The sequence below is a fragment of the Anguilla anguilla genome, chromosome 19, assembly GCF_013347855.1.
Source record: "Anguilla anguilla isolate fAngAng1 chromosome 19, fAngAng1.pri, whole genome shotgun sequence".
In the NCBI taxonomy this organism is placed as follows: domain Eukaryota; kingdom Metazoa; phylum Chordata; class Actinopteri; order Anguilliformes; family Anguillidae; genus Anguilla; species Anguilla anguilla.
Genome location: NC_049219.1, coordinates 8186660 through 8204628, shown reverse-complemented (window position 1 = coordinate 8204628; position 17969 = coordinate 8186660). Strand labels below are relative to the sequence as shown.

At 44.5% G+C, this 17969-nt stretch overlaps 1 protein-coding gene across 1 annotated transcript; it reads right to left on the bottom strand.

Moving 5' to 3' along the window:
- Positions 1-3748: 3748 nt before the first annotated feature.
- On the bottom strand, positions 3749-15616 carry LOC118219313 (bisphosphoglycerate mutase-like). The gene is made up of 4 exons (XM_035402465.1): positions 15525-15616; positions 5678-5767; positions 4589-5214; positions 3749-3976 (listed from the first exon to the last, which is right to left on the bottom strand). Exons 3-4 carry the CDS (start codon positions 5187-5189, stop codon positions 3798-3800), a joined length of 780 nt encoding a protein of 259 aa, XP_035258356.1. The 5' UTR covers positions 5190-5214; positions 5678-5767; positions 15525-15616; the 3' UTR covers positions 3749-3797.
- Between the last annotated feature and the right edge of the window lie 2353 nt (positions 15617-17969).

Genomic DNA, 17969 nt, shown 5'->3' with positions numbered 1-17969 from the left:
CAAAATGCCCATACTTAATAAGCAGGCTTTCAATCATACCACCGAACAAACTGAATAAATTATGATAAGAACAGTACAAGGCAGGAAGCAGTTACATTACATTTAGCAGACACTCTCATCCAGAGCGACTCACACAACCACACATCTATGGTATTCTGTTCTGCGGTGTAGCTGGAACAACGAACAGAATACCATAGATATCAGTTTCAAAGAAGTTTCGACGCACAAGCCCTTGATGTACGGCAGGTGTTCCAATTTCAAAAGACATGAGCCTCGTGCACCTTTTTCATCCTTAGTCGTGCTGACATAATGGCTATCCCTGTTCTACCTTAAGGGCTTAGAGATCAAGGTTAACGCAGAGAAGCACAGGTTTTATTTCATGACTTGCAGGTGCTCGTTATTCACACATCAGTTCAAGTGAGCAGTACGCACAGAGCAGTCAGGAAACCAAGGTTTGCATCTAAATTCATAACAGCATTCTTGCCCTGTAGACATTAATATTTTATTTATGTGTTAAAACTTGATGTTTTCCCCACAATGCATGTTTTTTTTCAAACAAAACTTTAAATTTTGTGTAAGTTGAAAGTTTTAATAAAGGTAATACCAGCCTAGTCATTACCCTGAACTTATATTACATGTGGCTTTCTATCTGAAACTACACTCCTACAGTCTTTTCCTGATCCAGAATGCTAAGTAACCTGTGAAGTGTCCCTCGTTCCCTCCTAATCTGATTAACATTAACATGTGCCGCGAGAATCAGGATTAGTATCTCAAAGACATGCACTGGCAGTGTCTATGCGCCTTTGACTCCACCATGACTCATGACTATCCACAACAACTGTGCAGATTCCTGACTGCTTCATTTGATTTTTATCTGTGTTCCCAACTAGAGTACTGTGTAATGTAAGTGGCATTTAGAAGTGGGTGCAATTGTCTGGGAATAAGCTAAAGCAGGGGTCTCAAACTCCAGTCCTGAAGGGCCACAGTGTCTGCAGGTTTAGCTCCAGTCCTGGAGGGCCGCACTGTCTGCAGGTTTAACTCCAGTCCTGGAGGGCCGCAGTGTCTGCAGGTTTAACCCCAGTCCTGGAGGGCCGCAGTGTCTGCAGGTTTAACTCCAGTCCTGGAGGGCCACAGTGTGTGCAGGTTTAGCTCCAGTCCTGGAGGGCTGCAGTGTCTGCAGGTTTAGCTCCAGTCCTGGAGGGCTGCAGTGTCTGCAGGTTTAGCTCCAGTCCTGGAGGGCTGCAGTGTCTGCAGGTTTAACTCCAGTCCTGGAGGGCCGCAGTGCTTGCAGGTTTAACTCCAGTCCTGGAGGGCCGCAGTGTCTGCAGGTTTAACTCCAGTCCTGGAGGGCCACAGTGTCTGCAGGTTTAACTCCAGTCCTGGAGGGCCGCAGTGTCAAGGTTCAAGATTAACCTTAGGCTGGCATCATAATTACTTGCGTCACAAAAATAGCCAGTTTTAGACTGCAATCTGCATACGGAATACGGTAGGACCATAGATACTCAGATGCTAAGTCACAGAAAAAAAAGACCAGCCTGCATCTGTGCTTTAGAGAAAGAGCTATTTTACTGACAAGATATTTCTTTCAAAAATGCAAAACATCTCGTATAAACATAAGCGGCAGATTTCAAGATGGCGTGAAGGAGTTGTGGTTCAGCCCGTTCCCTCCCTTCATGCAAAACGTATCTGCAATGGCTAAGAGGCTAAGGTCGAATCCCTAAATATCGTAATTACGTAAGAAGGGTAACCTAATCTTACCTGAACGGAGGTTGCATGAAGTCCAGGAATTTGACACAACCTTAAGACAGCACAGACAAAATCAGTCGTACAGAGTGCGGTTTTTTTTGCCATAAAACTTCTGTCCCGTCTTTGGTTTTCAGCTCCTCCCATTGAATACAGTCGCACAGATCTTCAAGTGCTTGTTTTGAACGTGCTGTATTCTCTTACATTGTTTTACATCGATACAAGTTCTGGATACGAATCCCTAGTAAATAATAATAATAATAACTGTTATGAGGCAAGAGATTTCTAGACTGTCCCCCTGCTGGCCTACTAAGAGGCAATGGTCTCATGCATGTACTAACCAGGCTGAGTTCCAGTCTCTACTGTACCATGTCTGGTTAATCGTCAAAATTAAGTAACAGAAATACCAACATAATCTTAAAACCGCAGAACCAGGAGAATCAGTCAGCCGTAGCAAACGTTTGTTTGACATCAGCGGCCTGCATGCAAAGTGCCAGGGAGAATACGCAGGGGAAACAGACACTGGATTCAGCAGCACACTCGGAGTTGGGCAAGTCAAGAATCATTGTTTTTATTGCTACCCGTGATCATTAATTCCCCCCCCTCCCTCCTCCCCATCATTCGCTAAACTCTTTTCTTGGGTACCACTGTGACAGGCAGATTTTTTAATCCTGCACATGCCCCCCGATTGCACGGGTTTAGTTCAACGCCAAATTAATCAAATAAGTTGGGAATCAATCAATAAATTATTTCATTCAATTTCATTTTATTCAATTCAATAATCTTTTATTATTTTTGTGGCTTTGCACCCTGATTTTTCAGCAAAATGCATCATATTGGACTCTACAACCCAACACTGGTTGTAGGTTACCTTATTAAAAACTCATGAAGTAGCTGAGTCCGAAACCTTCAGGTTACGCTTGACACCAACATTTTGGTGTGTAAACAGGGGGTTGTAAACATTCAAACACAGCAGTATTTCACGTGAGCAGACATTTTCAGTATTGTAACATTATGACACAATGCTCTTAAGGGACAGAGAGAAGCAAAATTTCCCTTTGTCATTACCTTGTTGTTACTCTACATATAGCATGAACAACAACAGCAACAATAAACAACAATCTCAAGGCGTCGACAGTGCGGGGACACATTTAAACCGGTTCCTCCTGACTTTCGTATTTTTCAGGCTCAAGAAAAGTTTAAAATGACGGCGAAGAGAAGAACCATATCCTCACAAAACAATGTGTAAATATGGATCCTTACAGTGTGTTTAATGCCGCCATCTTTACACCGTGCCACAGAAAATATCATTCAGATAACTCACACAAGGTTGAAATGCAGTCACCGTGGTGTTTCCTTGAGAAACGAACAGAAAGCAAAGACGACTAAATGAGAAAGGTGAGAAAGATCGTTTGAAATGGGACAGATTAAAACACTAGCGAGAACAGCACATAGCCGTCTGCTGCATTTAGCCTTCCCCTTATAAACAGCAAAAAATTAAGACCCAAGAAAGCAGGGGAAGGCCGTTAAAAGTGCAGTCAACTGCTTCAATTGAGCACCCAAATGTTCACCCATACAAAGATGACATATACTGCAATATATCGGAAATATATAGGTTCACTGGAAGATGTAAGGCTGAACATATTCCTGAGTAATTAAAAAATAATATATTGCAATTACCTGAAAGCAGCAATAATTTGTATATATTCCTATATATTGTGAAGTGCTTAAATATATTTTGTCACATTGAAACACATTTTATTTAAATATATTGCAGTACATCCAATTTCCATGAGGAGGGAAGCAAAGAAAACCAGCAGACCCTCTCTCCAAGGACCATGGCTGAAGACCCCAATTCACAGGGAATTATGGGGGTTTCTGAACCCATAATGGAAACAGACAGGCCGCTCGTATACGTCTCAGCACTACCGCCCAGCAAACACAGAACGTTCTCGCAACGTTTCTACCATGAAGTAGCGATATTCTAACATCGACAAAACATTCCAGTAACGTTGCGAGAACACTGTGCGTTAGCTGGGCGGCTCCCTTCTCCCTTATTTCCCGTTGGGCAGGGCTTTCCCCTGGTCCTCCACCTTCTTGATGGCGGCCTGGATCTTGGCCGGGTCTCCCAGGAGCTGGTGCTTCTTCACGGGCCGGAGGTCCGCGTCCAGCTCCAGCAGGACCGGGATGCCGGTGGGCAGCGTCACCCCGGCGATGTCCGCGTCCGAGATCCCTGGCGGAGAAACCAGACCGAAGTTCCAAACGAATAAGCCTTAATAAATAAAAATCTAATGAATGTTAATGGGCCCTCAGGTCTGAATCAGAGAATTGCACCTTTGTACTTATGTTACATGATAATGAGCCACCTATGAAATTAAATTCACTGGGATTGTGACTTGTCGTAATCGTATAAACCCAAAGGATATCTTAAGCATTCCTTCCCTAAGTGTAAAATAATACGGTGTTATAGATTAATTGCTTCATACTGGGTGAATGCGGACACATTCTGTAATGCCACGGACGGGAGAGGTATCTCTGAGGTACAGTAAATCTAACGCGGTTCCTTCGCTGCAGAGCTTAAAGGTCAGGCTGCCTCTCGCGGTGGTAGCCCCCGCGTAACACAAACTCTCTGCCCTTTTCTGAGGGGGTCACGGATGCCATTTTGGGAACCGCTCCTGCCAGAGAGGCAAAAGGGGCTTCTCCCTGTCAAGTGACACACGAAGCTAACTAAAGACCACTCGCTTGCTTTAAAATGACTGTATGAACGCAATTCTGTAAAACTGTACGAGTTTGTAGGAGAAGTCGTGGTGTTTTATTTGGGGGTTGGGGGGGGGGTGGGTAGTACCTTCCAGGTGCTTCAGCAGGGCCCTACAGCTGTTGCCGTGCGCCGCGACGAGCACGGTGCTCCCGCCCCTGATTTCGGGCGCGATGACGTCGTGCCAGTAGGGCAGCAGCCGGTCCAGCACCTGCTTCAGGCTCTCGGCGCGCGGCAGCTCCCCCCGGGGCACGTCGCACGTCAGGTACCGCCGGTCGTCGTAGATCTCCGCGTAGTAGGGGTGCGCCGGCTCGATGGGCGGCGGCGAGACGTCGTAGCTCCGCCTCCACACCTTCACCTGGGCCTCGCCGTGGAGCTGCGCCATCTCGGCGCGGTTGAGCCCGATCAGCGAGCCGTAGTGGCGCTCGTTCAGGCGCCAGGACTTGGACACGGGCACCCACTCCTGGCCCATGGCCTCCGTCACCAGCCACGCCGTCTGGACCGAGCGGCTGAGCAGGGAGGTGAAGACCCGGTCGAACCGGCAGCCCCGGCCCGCCAGGAGCCGCCCGCACTCCTGGGCCTCGGCCACGCCCGCCTCGCTCAGCTTCTGGTCCACCCAGCTGCAGAAGCGGTTCTCCTTGTTCCACGCCCCCTCCCCGTGCCGCAGCAGATAGAGGCTGTGCTGGGCCATCGCAAAAAAACTCCTCCGCCTGGGTCTGGGGGGTGTCACAGTCATTAGCATTACAGCAATAATGATAATAATAACCACACAAAATAAGCATTCACATACTCAAAATACTCTAACTACATTTTTTGTTGCGTTTTAGGCTTAGATTTTTCCGCCATTGCACCAACTAATATTAAATTTCATTTTTAGAAATAATTTTTTATTGAGTTTTCATTTTTTCTAACAAAGATTGCTTTGAATTGCATGTTCACGAAACTAATGAATAATTATCCAAGTTAATACCCCTTGTGATCAATTGAATCGTTTGACGTGTTAGTGAGCTGCAAGTTGTGGTCGCGAATACTTTCCGTGACATTAACCGAACAGTACGGAAAATATTCGTTGTGAAATACGCAACATAAAAACGATTTGTTACGAACTTACAAACATTACATTCAAAGTAAATTAAGAGCTACTATAAATTAAATGCGTCGTAATGTCATGATTCTTACTTTTACGGGATTGCGTGGGGGGCCCTGTCCAGCCGGTCCAGCCCCGTGCAGACTGTTGATACTGGAATTTCTGTCATCTGTAGTATTCGGCTACAAGTTGATCGACATTGAAAGCAAACTAATCATTAGCCGGAAGATCGCAGGAGGCGGGACCACTGTCACAGCCCACAGAAATGCTTCATACATCTCGCGCAGGCGAGTCTTTCAGAAGTCCGTGCCTATGTGTCTTGAAAAAAAAGATACTGAATTATTTATATTTATAATAATATAATAATGGAATTTTGCCACCATCTATCGTGCGTAATACGGCTCATAAATAATATAGGTCTTATCTATGCAGTGAAAATGAGTCCTGTGCAAAATACAAGCAGTCTTTCCTGCACGCAAATAAGAATTCAAACCTTTATTCAAACACATAAAATGTTATGGTGCAACCTTGTGGTACAAAGGGTGAACGATTTGTAATAATGACCACCTTGCTTCAGGGTTGATTGGCAAAGCTGTGTATTATTTGATGGGAGACTTCCACCATGGTACCCTGTAATTCCCTTTCATTTGTCAGATAGGCTATCTCAAGATGTTAACCTTTCACCATATCACAAAACGAAACTAGATACAATTAAATTATCATCATGCAGTTTTCAGAACACCAAGTGAATGCAAACAGTTTGATCGGTTTAAAATGGAAGAAGTCAGGCTCCCGAGATGCCACCGGCATTCACACATTCATCAACTTCCATGGTATTAGCAGAAGTAGAATATCCAAGTTCAGAAAGTAAAAGTCCTCCCCAGTATTTTGTTCCAGTCACCTGGATTTGCTAATTAGCACAATTCTTCAGGTAGGTGGTGGAACTAATGAGTGGAATCAGCTGGCTAAGTTCATGGGTGGATGAAACGCACGGCAGGACTTTTACTTTCTGACCCCTGGGCTTTCCACCTCTGGAAAGTATTCAGAAAACTGGCTTTGTGTGAGATAAAACATTATCTGTTAAGTTATCATGTCCTCTAGTGGTACGTTTGAGTACAACCGTTAGATATATTACCCAATTACATTACTCATCACAATACTGAAAGAGAATTAAGTTTAGAATATATCAACATAAAATATAATATCAACATATATAGAATATATCAACATAAAAATTTACCTTATGTACTACCCAGTGAATCCCATGAAAAATGTAATGCAATTTAAATTGTGTAACGTTTTAAATCGCAACTAAGTCAAATAAAGGTAACATTTTTCGACATGAACGATTTAGTTTTTAACTCAAACAGTACCCTTTTTAAAAGTTTGGAATCCAGATATTAAAAGACCATCCATTGCTTGCTTCCTCGTTATTTAACGAGCGTGCGTCACAGTCTATTACCGCGCATCTCTCCACTGTTACAGTTTCCCCAAACAGAAGACGGACATCGGACAAAGCTGCTTCTGTGTCCCCGCTCAACAAGCTCAAAAAACACGGCTTCATGGTAGCTAGGGGAATATTTAAATTATTTCGAATTTATGTCACGAGTTGAAGCAAATCAAGCAGTTTCCCTTTGGCACTGGCCTTGTCATGTAGCTGTAGCTTACAAGGTGTCCAATAATTGTTCTGCCACACTGTCTTCTCATTGTTAAGAGGAAAGCAGGAGCCACGATGCCCCAGTTTAATTGCAACAGTGAACACGTACACATTAATAAGAGACGGAAAAGGCAGACCAGGGATAATTGTAGGGTACTGGAACACCGGAAAGCGAATTCAAGGGGCAAGGGACGGAACGTGAATCAGTGGTGCGATACGCGTGACACTTTAAAATAACACTGACAGGTGTAGGTCTGCCTTGGCTCCGTGTAAACTAATCCGAGAGAGAGAGGGCCCCGCATTGTGTGCAGGCGACCTTCGGCAGTTCTCACATTTATTTTAAGCAGCGGTAATGTGTAAACAAAGTCCACCGTCCGCTCGTGCGTCTGCCCGGGGTTTTTTTCGGATAATAACCAAGACTGAATCAAAACCAAGTTCGCTCACCAGAGGGCGTGAGAGGATAAACAAGATCCCCGAAATCGAGTTAGGGTTAAGAGTCACCTTGTTGCTTAAAACACTGGATGACATATGCAACAGCCCTGTTTTTTTCTTTTAAAACTAGTCTGAAAAGTACAGTGCTTCAATGAGTGTTTCTGTCACATCTAGGCCCATCTGTGAGCGCATATATTGTTGGGGACATGATGATCAGTAACCTGGCAACCATGTAGAATAATGGACAGGCAACCTGGCTTGTAACAGCTTTGATTCTCAGTTGGGACACTACTGTTATACCCTTGAGCCAAGGTACTTAACTTGAACAGCTTTAGCAACCTATACAGCTTTATAAATTGATTTTATGCAACAACAACAACAACAACAATATGAAGGCTACATGAAGATGATAATGCACGACAATTGTTAACATAGGGGAGATGGAGTCCACATTAATATTGAGAATCGTGGGAGAATCAGAAAAGCGTATTTCTCCCCAGATAGTTGCCCTGCTCACATTTCCCACGATTATACAAAAAGAGCACAATTCTACCTTCACGATAAACCATTCTTCCATAAAATGAAATAAACGGAAACTCTGTAAAATAATAGGCATTTTAAGACTTAACACATGTTAAGAAGGGTTTCTCGTGTATAGGCTAAACAGGACATAGGCGACAGCCACAGCCCCGACCAGTGTCATCATGTGCAAATGTTACACTCAAAGGGAAACTCCGCCCGGCGCAGATCCCGATCAGCAAAAGATAACGGCCTCTGCTTATTTAAAACATCCGAAATGCATGCAGATTCAGCGATTTGTGCTCCAGAAACAATAATTTCCCCAGTCGCGATCACTCCGCTGTGTCATGGCCTTGTTTAATGACGGTAATTCCACAGCACGCATATACGGCAAGTTCTGCTCTGTCTCATTACCATATACGCAAAAAACATGTCCATTTCTTTCAGTCATAATTATTGTAATGTTAAAACTTGGTGTGACAAAAGCAGCATGTTTTGAATGGTCTCACCCACGATAATCACTGCTATTTAACGGACATTCCTATCCTTACAAATGAGTGAATTACAAATAGGACACATCACAAAAGGCCAAACACAACACACAGGAAGGGGGGCGTGTCACCCAGCTTGGTATCATCTCCCTATTTTAGATATATAAATATGAACATTTAGTGTCAAGGAGTCCTCTATTCATTAAAATCTGGAAACGTTACATTCTCAGTTTCTAAATTTTCCGTTTTATGCCAAACAATGCATAGATGTATTTACAAAAAATTGACTCGGTAGCCTACGGCTAATTCGTGAGGAGTGCAGAAAGTTGAACGAGGAAAAGAGCAGAACGAAATTACCCAACTAAGAGTCAAAACCCCAATATTAAAGCCGAGTTGGAACGCGAAGATAAAGCTGTGAAATAATCGACGGTGTATCTGCGGGAATTCAATGGCGGCTATTCGGCGGGGGCAACGGCGTGACTAACGCGCCTTCTCGTGTTTCTCTGAGATAAGAGCTAAATTATGAGAAGCTGCCAGGCCTGAATAATGGCCAAATTAGACAGAAAACTCAAAACGTCATCTTTAAATTAAAAAATAAAATAAAACAAACAAAAAGGATGTTTAATTCGAAGTTTTAGATTTATATATATCGTTGCAGATCATTAGTAGAGAGAGGGGGATGACGGAGGTGGTGCTTTTAGGCTTTTGTTGGATATGAAGTGACTCAAGTAGGATTAGTGTTAACGATGATGCACCTGTGGCCCCCCGCAGAGCTCCGCCCACGGACACGCCCGTCGGCTAACGGCGGAACAGAAATAAGTACTTTGCGATTAAGGGAGCGGGGAGGGAGGGGAGTGTGTGTGGCTACAGAAGAGTTCAAGCAGTTGGGAGCTGGAAATCAAGATTGTTTTTAGCCGACCAAACTTCTATTAACAAAACTTTTATGAATATGTCCAAACATCCGGGTAATTTAAGAAACCCAAACATTTTCAGCTGCTGTGCTCATCCTGCTTAAATTTCGGGTTTAAGCGTCGCGTTTTCCAGTCCCACAGGGTGGCGCGTGATTGGCCGTGGCATCGCCAAGGGAGGGAGGATTGAAGTGGGCGGGGTTAAGTGGGTGCCAGGGTCCCATTTGGCTGCTGGCTGCTGGTGCAAAGAAATATACCCCAGCTGAGCCAATTTGTGAAAAGCTAAAATGACTCCTAACCCCTTAAAGGCAGTGGGATGCCAACTGTATGCTTCATTATGAGAATGGAGCTGACGACGGCTTTGGGATGCGACGGGATTCTTCAGTAAGGCGTCCACAATCATACGTCTTACACACATCCATCTCCAGTGCTTTTCAGGGCCATACACTTAAAGTCTAAAGTTATTCACAGACCCAATTATGAAGCCCAATCGGCACAGTGGACCAGAGGAGGCCAGCACTGTCGTCTCACAGGTGGTTCTGGGCTGGAGTCCCAGCCAGCTTCTCAATATCCCCGACAAGTTCTCCACGCACAAGTTGTTGATGAATTACAGGTGAAGATCTGAGCAAGCTCACACTAACTATGTTCCAGTGCTGGGGGCGGGGGCAATTTCTAAAATTACACCAAAAATGGATACTAAAAGGATCAAGACCAAATCACATAAATTGCAAGACGATTAACCCACGTTAAATCTTCGGGTATAATCTACCTTGGCGTGGAACGAGATGTTGCAATGGCATTCAGGGTTGTCTCAAAACAAAGCAGTCCTTATCTTCCAAAGGCCAGACCAATATTGTAAAAAGGGCTCTTGGTTCTTGTTTAGACAACGCCCACAAAAAACACACACACACACACACGAGTGCACGCATGCACACACATGGACCAACCACCCCTTATTAAAATTTCACTCTACCATTTACACTTTTTATACTGTAGGGAGTACAACTATTTCACAGCCTCCAGGCCACACTTTACTACAGGAGATTCAATTGCTATTTTACACCCTACAGGCCCCACAGTACTACAGAAGATTCAATTGCTATTTTACACCCTACAGGCCCCACAGTACTACAGGAGAGCCAGTGACTATTTTACACCTTACAGGCCACACAGTACTACAGGACAGCCAGCGACTATTTTACACCCTACAGGCCACATAGCACTACAGGAGAGCCAGTCACTATTTTACACCCTACAGGCCAAACAGAGTACTACAGGAGAGCTCCCCTTCAGAGGGTTAAAGGTCAGGAGACCACATCTTTTAGGCCTCCCATCGGGCCGTGCGCCTCTCCTCCTCCTAGAATTACCAAAAAAAAAACCGTGAAAGCGAGAGCGGCGATGTGTGGGGCCTGATAAGGGCGGGAATCGCCGCGCGTTGCCGGGCCGACGCGTTGCCGGGCCGACGCGTCCTCTCCGCTCCAGACGGCCCCTTCTCATGCTAATGCGCCCAATTTCCCTTTCATTTCAGCACCCCGCGGAACCCGAATCTGCGATCTGCGATAAGGTTTCCATGGCGACCGCCTCCTCGCCCGGCGGAGAGGGAGCGATGGCGGGGGGCGGAGGGGGGGGGGGGCAGATGAATAATTTAAAAAGCCCCGGCAGCTGCGGAGATAAGAGCCTCGGCGCCTGGCTGCTCCGCAGGATCGGAGCTTCATCTTCCTATGACAGGTGACCCACGTGGCCAAGGGCATGATGGGTAATTTAACCAGCAAAAAAAAGGTGGGGGGGGGGGGGGGGGGGGGGGCGCTGTGGCCAGGGGGAAAACAGAAGGCGCCTTTCAGTTTGCAAACAGCTTCGGACGGAAAAATAGCATTTTGTTTTTTTTTTTTGCACGTTAAGACCCGGAGTTCTGAAGTGTGTGAAAGGCAGCACTCACAGGCAGACAGCTGTTAGCCCTGTTAGCCCCTCCCCTTAGCGTTTAGCATCATTCTGTTACTTTGGATTTTGAGCTGAAATTTTTCAACAGAAAAAAAAGGGATGAATAAAGAGAACAGAGAGGGGGAGAGCATAAAGAAAGAGAGAGAAGAGAGGGGGGAATGAGAGATGTAGAAAAAGAAAGATTTCTTTTCCAATCCGATTCGCCCTTGCTTTCATTCCTGAGGAGGTCAGGCCTTAGTGTTGTACCCACAATCCCCTGCAGCTGTGGGTGGCAGGCAGGGGAGAGCTCAGAGGGGTCCGTCCTGTGCGAACACAGGCCTCCAGAGGGAGGAGGAGGAGGAAAATTCCGGAACGGAATCCATCGCAACACCTGACTGCTGCTCAAGAGCGACTCAGCAAAATGGCGGGGGACTCGTTCTGTGAACGGAACAAAGTTTTTCGTGCGTGTGCGTGTGTTCCTTCCTTCCTCCCTGGTAGCGTACTCCTGCACCTACACAGTGAAGGCGTGATGGCAGGTACAGGCTCTGCACCCTGTCCAAACGAAAACGGAGCGGTTTTCTGAAGGGAACAAGCGGGGCGTTGCGCGCGCCCCACCCCACCCGGCCCTTTTAAGATCTCCCCCCGCTTGCGTCGGCGGTGGTCTCAGGTTCAATGCGCCGCTATCTCGCCGCCCGCTCGCGATAAGCGGGAATCGGTTTGCCCACAACAGAGGCGCAGTAAGCCGGGGGGCCCAGGTGGGGCGGGGAAGGGGGGTCTGCGGGTTGTATAGGGGTAGAGCTGGCCCCCTTTCCCCCCCCTCAGCCAACTAATGGAGTTTGCACACTGAAGGCTCTCACACGAAAGCAGCCGTCGCCATTAGCGCCGTCCCTGTACGGAGCCCTGCGGCCTGCGGCAGTGACTCGAGCAGCCATGGGCGGGGGGGGTGCGGGGTGGGGGGGGTGGGGTGGGGGGTTGGTGGGGGGGTGTTGATGTGCTGATATCGCTGCTGTGGAGGAGAAGGGGGCCGGGGAGGGGGGGCTTTGGGGTCGTCATGGAAACACTGACAAAGAAGGGAGTGCTCGGTCACACCCTCCGACCGCAGCTTGCGCTACTGATCGGCTTCTGGGTAAAAAAAAAAAGGACCTGTTTCATTCTCAATCAAATCTAACATTGCCGACTCATAAACCCAAGCAAAAAAAAAAATCTATAATATGTTTTTAATTTGCCAGTTATCATTGAGCGAAGAAATTATTTTCTTATTCCTCCACGCAAGCTCTTTTCAATTGGCTACATTTAAATGATGTGGGCAAAGAACCGTTGTTTATTAGGCAGAACCAATTAAAAACGGTGACACATTAAAGACTGAATTGCATGACGGAAGTTAAGAAAAAAAAAAAAAAGGTGTTATTTGGCCTGGTTTTACCTGCTTCTGATCAAAAAGGAAATGAGACTAACAGGAGCTAGCCACTAAAAACAAAAACCAAAAAAAAAAACACTTGGCCCCACCCACGGAAGAAAACGAAAGCTTCTCGGTTTGCTCGCGAATTACTGGCATCTTAATTCAGGACGACGCGCTGGAGACGGTGGCTAAGTCAGTCGGCCTTGCTGAAATTCTACTGCAGGCTAACAGCGCGCAGACACGCAAAACTGCACCGTGGTCGCTAAAATGACTACTCCAGAGAGAGAGAGAGAAGCAGCAGTCGGGAGTTAACAGTCGGTGACAAAATTTGTCATTTTGCGAAAGTACGACAGGAAAAAAAACACATTCTAAATGACTGGCTTTAATGCTGTTTCTTCGACTTCAGCGCTGATTTTAGTCATTCTGACACAGAGATGCCACCCTAAAGGACCTGCAAAAGCTTACTTTCAAAACGACTTCTAAGAATGCAATAGCGAATGGTGAATCACCGCCAGTATTCAGAATATCGATTCTGAAAATCCTCTGCACACGGCCTCGGCCTACCATAGGTGGCAAACTGACAGTAACTCAAACTGGAATGGTGCTCTCATTTAACCACCGGGGAAGAGTGTTTGATTGGACGACCCAGATGTGTACTGGCGGGCGTCTTAAAAGCATCTAAAATGTACCCAAGTTTCTGTTTAGGTTACATTACATTACCAGCATTTGGCAGACGCTCTTATCCAGAGAGACGTACAACAAAGTATATAACCATAACCAGGAACAAGTGTGTTGAAAACCCAAGAGGGAAGTACAGTTCAGGGAGCGACCGCGTAGTTAAACTTGGACCCTGTAGGTTAATCTGATCAACACAAACAAAAGCAGCAACAAAGCAGTCTATGCAAATAATACAAGCAATAATTAAGTAGGCACGAGTGCAATAACTGAAATAAACTAAGATAAACAGCTTACCTAGCTACAAACCTAAGCTTACATAGTCAATTAGAGAGTACAGGGAGGTAGGGAGGGATGGGGCGAGGTGCAGCCTGAAGAGGTGAGTCTTCAGTCGTTGCTTGAAGGTGGTCAGGGTCTCCGCTGTTCTGACCTTCACGGGAAGGTCATTCCACCATCGTGGAGCCAGAACAGACAGGAGACGTGACCGGGAAGCACAAGTGCGATGAGGGGGAGGTGCTGGCATGTAGGGTTTGAAGATCTTATGGAGGTATGCTGGGGCTGATCCCTTGACTGCCTGGTATGCTAGGACCAATGTTTTGAATTTGACGCGAGCCATGACAGGCAACCAGTGGAGGGTAGTGAGCAGGGGGGGTGACGTGGGAGTGTCTGGGGAGGTTGAAGACCAGACGAGCTGCAGCATTCTGGATGAGTTGCAAGGGTCTGATGGCAGATGCCAGGTAGGCAAAGCCAGAAGAGAGTTGCAGTAGTCCAGGCGGGACAGTACCATCGCTTGGACCAGGAGCTGGGTTGAGTAGGCGGTGAGAAAGGGACGGATTCTCCGGATGCTGTACCCCTGTACAACACGGTTACAGTGTGCGTTTGACCTCCTGAGAACTTCAAGATAAATAAAAAGCAAAAGCGACTTTACCTACACGGGCAGTTCGTTCGCAGCAGTTCGGTTGCGGTGGAAAGGAGCGATGAGAAAACTTACTGGGTGTTAATTTCAGGCATTTTTTCAGCGTGACGCTGCGAGATAAAGATCCATTGGTTTACACTGTTTGCACATACTGCGCGCAAATGTGTGCATGCGAGATTGGGTGCTTGTCTTTATGCATGTGTGTGTTTGTGCGTGCATGTGAACGCGTGTACGTGCGCGTCTATGTGTATGTTTGATTGTGATTGTGTATGGCACCTGAATGTGTGTGTGTAATGAAGTGAAACCCCTACTCCATTACCATGCTCACTAGATGGCACTGGTGATTGAGGGCTGACTTAAGTCACATTGTTAGTGCTCCTAATGAGGATTCACCATCAGTCTTCCAAACCTGCTGTTCTGACCTATATAACACAACAGCAAAATAACTCAGAAAAGCCCAACACGGTGAGTGAGAACTTCATCCGCTTCTTTTTCATAGGTTCTCTAGTTCAACAGAGCATTTTCAATCGTTTGATTTCATGCACTTCATTTAGTGCTTATAAGTTCAAAGCTTCTGAAAGAAAGTCTTTAAATATAACAGGATCATAACCTGCTCATAATTAAAAGAGAAAACACATTTTTTATCAGTGTAAATGATCCCATGTGTGTGCACTCATCTGTGTGATACAGGGTGAATACAATCCAGGGGTTTACCCGTTTAAACGGTAAAATCAGTATCTAATTCAGCGGTGTCAGGTCAGAAATTGGTTAGATTCCAAACAACCTGTGTCCAAGGCCTAAAATGCCTGCCAATTGAAATGAAACCATAGAAACCCACAGACGCTGTGGCCCTCCAGGACTGGAGTTAAACCTGCAGACACTGCGGCCCTCCAGGACTGGACTTATACATCCCTGATCAAATCAAACACTATCCTTAATATGAAGGTGACTGATGCTGGTATGCTTAATGGCTGTGCCTCAATCTGCAATACGACCAGGTTGTTAAAGGCTTCAAATGAATTTACCTGCAGTGAACCTGCTGGGCTAATCTTTGATGGGCCTGATTGCTCTGGACGTCAGTGAGATGGGCGTGCCACAGTCCACCTCTGGGTCGGGGGGGCGTGGCCTCGCTTCACCCTCTGTCCGGCGAGCCACCTGCTGATTGGACGGCTCAGACCGGAGATCCATTTGCGAGCACAACAGCTTCATCTGTTCCAACAGAAATAAAAAGACACTTATTTTATCAGAGAAATATTTTAATCAGCCTACTCTGAAAATCCAGTTCTTACATATTCCTACTTTATTACCCCAAGCATGTTTTGATTGGCATTAATCTAAAAAAGGATATTTATTGCATTTAAAGTATGAAGTTTCAATGGTATAAAGTGAATCCATGTCCAACCTGACAGTTAACTGCAAGTAATTAATTTAGAGAAAATAAAGGTAACGCAATTAAATTAGATGCAATCAAATTAAAAGCTTATCATTTCAAAACAGTATTTAATTGTTAATTCTGGCAAACTGAACTGGTGCTTAGATTCCTTTTCAATAGAAAAAAATATTTACATGTTAATGTTAATTATGTGCACAGGTTTTTAATTAATTCTATTTCATGATAAAATTTTATGCTTATTAAAATTTACATTTATATGAATTGCTTAAAAGACACTCTCAATCTGCACAAACAAACTGCTACTCTCATTTCTTTTTTTACCATTGTGAGGACTTGATGCTTTTTATGGTGTTAGTAAAATATTAATTTGTTGCTTTTTTGCATTGTGTTTATGTATCACTCGATTGGCACGTATCCCTGCTCTTTATGAATATTTTTGATGGAAAAAGAGCTACTGGCACATAAAAATTTTTTTTTAATTGTGTCTGTATTCATCAAGGGCTGTTTTGTTAATGGTACTGCATATTATTATTATTATTATATATTATTATTATTAACCTTGCTGGAAACCACATCTCCCAACTGCGTTAATAAAGGTACTTATTGTTTGATTGATTTATTGATTGATAAGGTGGAAGAACAAAAAAAAATGTATAATAAATGTAATATAACTCTATAGCGCTGAAGTCTTGGTAACACATACACACACACACACATAATGAAAAAAGAAATTCTAATTTTTTCAAATTTGGCTCACTATATGGAAGATACATTTCCAGTGAAGCAATAGTGCACGCACTACAAAACTGTTCACAGCAACAGAAGAATTGCAGAATAGGACATTCAGTCCACCTTGACTCTTAACCCCATTACAAAAACAACAAAAATCGATTCTAATTGATTTCCAGAAAATTTGTGAATAAAAAAGTGAATAAAAATATCATGTGGAGAGCCATGACACACGCAAGGCATTCAATACAATGAAACCAGACAACAAACAGCTTTTTTTAGAACTGAACCTGAACGATTCTAAGGTTTCCGTCTTGACAGCAAAACTCGGGAAGCCATTTCATTAACTAAAAACAATCTGTTGATAACTCTGTAAGCACGTCTTTCAAAAAAAAAAACTGCTTTCTACTCAGGATATGAAACCCACCAGCCTATTTTTCCTTTGCAAGTCATCAGTTTAAGAGCTGAAACTGCTCATGTTGCTTTTCTCCTCGCACCCTCTCTAGTGCTTTTATATATATTTCACAGCAAGGTGACTCAGAAACAACACAGCGCTCTATGTACAGAGTAATGGCAGCCTTTTGTAGTTTTAACACACATTTCTCTGACTTACATTACACCCTCCTACCGTACAACACGATGCTATCTTGTTTTTATGTTTTTATGATTTCAGCTGAGCTATGTTTCTAAATAATGGACACAACCATCCGTAGCCATCCACAACACGAACATGACAATTGATGTAAGGTTTTACAGCCAGTGATTATAAAATGAATGATACTAGGGTTATAAACATTATATGTCGCGTTGTATGCAAAAAGGATACGCAAAGATTGACTTATTCTTATGAAACTTGTTATGATGCATTATGTAGCACTTATTAAGCATTATGAATGCAGCACTGGAAAACCATTGAGTAAAGCCGGATTGTTTTTTTAACTGCTTCGCATGAGCCGAACCCGCATGGGCAGTACCTTTCACAAATATTCTTGTTGTTGAGTTTTAAGTCATCTTTTGAGTCGAGTTCTACGGGCACGCTGAATTTAACTGACCTAGTTTTTACCCCATTTATGAATCTTACTCGAATCTTGCTACGTTTTATTGGATTATTTAATTTAGTTAATTTTGAAATGATTTTGTAGTGAGTCAGTTGTTTCTTCAGCGAATTCTGAAATGCAAATGAATTCTCTGAATTCGTACAAATTCTATTACCTGGAAGAACAAGACAAAATGGAGCAACAAAAAAAAAAAAACTTTCACCCTTTCAACCCCGGAACAGAAAAAATTCCCGCCCGCTCTAGAAACCAATGAAATCGCGCCGTTCGCAGAATCGCTGCCGGCGTGCGAG

What these genes read in the sequence shown, in the direction of transcription:
- LOC118219313 (XM_035402465.1), bottom strand. Translation starts at nt 5,189, where the DNA reads ATGGCCCAGCACAGCCTCTATCTGCTGCGGCACGGGGAGGGGGCGTGG. An exon ending in CCTGCTGAAGCACCTGGAAG is followed by an intron (nt 3,977 to 4,588) that starts GTACTACCCACC and finishes TTTCTCCGCCAG; the next exon opens with GGATCTCGGACGCGGACATC.